The following is a 3,485-nucleotide window of genomic DNA, read 5'->3' on the forward strand; positions in this document are numbered from 1 at the left end:
TCGGGAATTCTATTTTCGTTATCGGAAATAGTTATTATTTTCTTATATCTGTTTCTTATTCGGGTATCGAAAATTTTATAAAGATATCGGAATATATAAATAGAATAACAAGTGATTTGACATGCCATAATCCTATCAAATAATATACTTGAAGACGTTTTGGCCGGAATCGGATTAATATTACGGGGACTACACATATGTGTACACGGGGGGGTTATACGATTGGTTTTCAAACGTTTCTAAAATGGTTTAAAACTTCTCATTACATGCGAAATAGTAAATAAGTATGATATGTAATAGATGTAGCGACACTAGTGTTGCCTATTTCTATTTACATGTCCAGATGACCGAATTACTCTTCGACACATGTGCTTACTTTATCTACACATACAGCTGGACGACCGTTTCGTTTGGACATAAATCTAGCAGACGATATATGCTGTGAGTTTATAAAATATTTTCTGACATCACTACCTTCTATAGATCGAACAAGTCTTGTAAGTAACATTCGAGTACAGCTAGGAACATAATCAAACACACATCCGATTGATAGATACGATTTATCGGAAACGTCAGCGTTAGTGTGATCGATCGTCTGCTAACCTCAGTCAAGCGATTCACTTGCCGCTAGCGTGATCAGCGGCAACATCTCACTATCGTTATCACCTGCAAGGCATGATAAACCGACACTGCGTACTATCGTCTGCTCGACAGACCGTGTTCACCATAGAAACATGTGTGTAGCCGTTCCACTTTTTAATCAGCTTTGTGAACGCATGTGGGGCTATATATAGCAATCGATACAACACGCCACATAGGCTTGGCAGACATTTTGTTTGTGATCGCGATAAATCGACAGTGTCAATAGAGCTATGTTCGCCGTGTTGTGTTAAAACCTACGGTAATGGAGATCACTACACCAGCGATGGAGACCGAAAGGTTGGAGTATATGCAAGAGTATACACAGATCTACGATTTTCCTGGGAAGACTAAAAGTACGGTATGGAAAGACTTTGGATTTTATAAATCTCCCGATACTGGGTGTTTAGACAAAAGCAGTGCTGTGTGTAAGATTTGCTGTGCTCAAGTGAAATACTGTGGCAATACCACAAACCTCCATACACACCTTGCCAAGCATCGACCGAAGCAGTATAAATATAATCGAAGTTTCAAATACAGCGATGTCGTTATGTCTATCGAGGACCCAGGCTTTAATCAGAACGGAAGTGGCGGGTCTGCTCAGAGTCCACAAAGCTCCGAAACCGTGACCGCGACGGTAACATGCGGTTCTCCCCCGGGGAGTTACCCGACAGTGCAATCAATGTTGATGAACAGCAACCATGCACAAGAACTTAGCAATGCTTTGACAGAGTTTCTGATAGCGAACCTACTTGCGCCGAGCATGGTAGACAATACAGCTTTCCGGAACATGATGAGGGTTGCCGATCAGGGGTATAACATGCCCCCAAGTCAATATTTCTCAGAGTCAGTTATTCCACAGCGCTTTGACGAAATCAAGCAAAACATTCAGGGTCTATTGGCAAATACTGAAAATGTCACCATATCAACGGACGTATGGACATCAAACCTGACTGATAAAGAGTTCGTAACACTTGTTATTCATGTTATTGACTGTAACTGGGAAACCCATTCATTCACATTGTGCACTCTGGAAATGGACGAAGACTCGAACCGAATGTCAATAGCTCTTCAAAGTTTATTGCAACAATGGAAGGTTCCAGCGGCACCGATAATCGTGTCTAACGGCGACACTAGGCTAAAATCCGCAACAGATATCCTAGGTATTCGGAACATTTCCTGTCTCGGCAATGCTATTAGTATGGCGGCGAATGATGTTTTGTCTTCAGCGGAAGCATTGAGTGTTGTTGCAAAGTGTCGAAACTTTGTTAGGTCATTGAATCAAAATGGACGTGACAAAGCAAAGTTTAGGAAAATCCAATCGGAAGCAGATGACATCGAACAAGACATAGTTGGAAAATGGACAACCACATTCGATATGTTGCTCAAGATATGCAATAAAAATGAAGCGATACAATCGGTGAAGCAGAGCGACAGTTTCACTACAGACACAAAGTCACAGGTCCCAGATTCGGAATCAATTGAGAAAGCGAAAATAATAAAAGCTGTTTTGAGGCCCCTGAGAATGGCAGCCAAACTTCTGTCCGACCAGGGACCATCGACAGCATCCATGATACTTCCGGTTCTGCGCAAACTTCAGCTGACTTTAGCTGTCAAGGACGAAGATCAAGACTTCAGTTCTCAACTTAAGAGGAGGATACTAGATATTCTATCGAACTTGTATCAGGATTCCAATGTAAGGGAATGCTTATTGATCAGCTCAATCCTTGATCCAAGATACAAAGATTTGAATTTTGTCGACGTGTCCGAGCGCAAGCAAGGCAAAGCAGATCTTGCTGATGAGGCAACTTTGTTGTATCGAAAAAGCAAAGAGGAACCCCATATTGATTTGACGGTAAGCGACATTAAACGAGAACCGGAATCCATTTCAAATAGCTCCAATGCTTTACAACCGGTCAAAGAATCTCCTGCTAAACGTCCGCGCGTTGAACAGGATATCGGTGACAATGATGATTGGCTTGCAGACGTTGTGTATGTAAAACCCGAACCAAAGAAAAATAAAACTTCATTGGAGGAAACGGTCCTGGCAGAAATCGACCGATACATGTCTACTGAGCAGACGACAACTCCGCCATTACAGTGGTGGAAGAATCGAGAGGCCATGTACCCGATATTGTCCAGACTGGTTAAAAAATACATGTGTGTAGCGGCCACTAACGAACAGTACGACAGATTTGTGAGCTCGGACCCTCAGCAAAAGGCGTGGTTTCATCAGCGTGCCATGTTACCACAAGACTGTGTCGACAAGATGGTGTTCCTAAACAAAAACTTATTCAAATTCTAGAATCTAACTTCAACGGTTGATATATTTAGTCATCATGATGCAAATATATATGTCATTTATTTCAAATTAATGAAAGCACGACGGAGGCCTAACAGTCATGAACCAAGAGCAAATAACGAAAATGTTTGGCGCGTCAAATAGCACACAGAATGATAGTTCATACATATTATACTGTGTTCTACGTAACGTATGTTATCAAATCAAATATTAAACTAGCCATTACCGTACAAAGTTCGACGCCACGTGACGTGACCGAACATTGGCACGAGCGTGCACTATGACGTTTTATCACTATCGCATAACTAACGGAGTATACCATGTGTTCACAAATAGTGGTTGGTATTTTGTAGGTTGCAAAACAACACAGACTGCATGTGTTGTTGCCACAGGACTGATGGTACCAATCGCACTGAACATCGAACATCGAAATAGTTTTTGTTATTGAAAGTCATATTTGTCAGACTTTGTAGTATTTCGACACCTTTATTGATATGAATGGAAGTTGTTATCGGAAAATTAAAATTAATGCCATGCAAGGACA

General features: G+C 41.3%; 1 protein-coding gene across 1 annotated transcript; it reads left to right on the plus strand.

Annotated features, from left to right (window-relative positions):
* The first annotated feature begins 491 nt into the window (after window positions 1–491).
* Window positions 492–3,485, plus strand: LOC138318135 (E3 SUMO-protein ligase ZBED1-like). Its single transcript, XM_069260258.1, has one exon. The coding sequence runs from the start codon at window positions 905–907 to the stop codon at window positions 2,942–2,944; it is 2,040 nt and encodes a 679-aa protein (XP_069116359.1). The 5' UTR covers window positions 492–904; the 3' UTR covers window positions 2,945–3,485.

This window comes from Argopecten irradians, chromosome 3 (assembly GCF_041381155.1).
Source record: "Argopecten irradians isolate NY chromosome 3, Ai_NY, whole genome shotgun sequence".
Lineage (NCBI taxonomy): Eukaryota > Metazoa > Mollusca > Bivalvia > Pectinida > Pectinidae > Argopecten > Argopecten irradians.

What these genes read in the sequence shown, in the direction of transcription:
- LOC138318135 (XM_069260258.1), top strand. Translation starts at nt 905, where the DNA reads ATGGAGATCACTACACCAGCGATGGAGACCGAAAGGTTGGAGTATATG.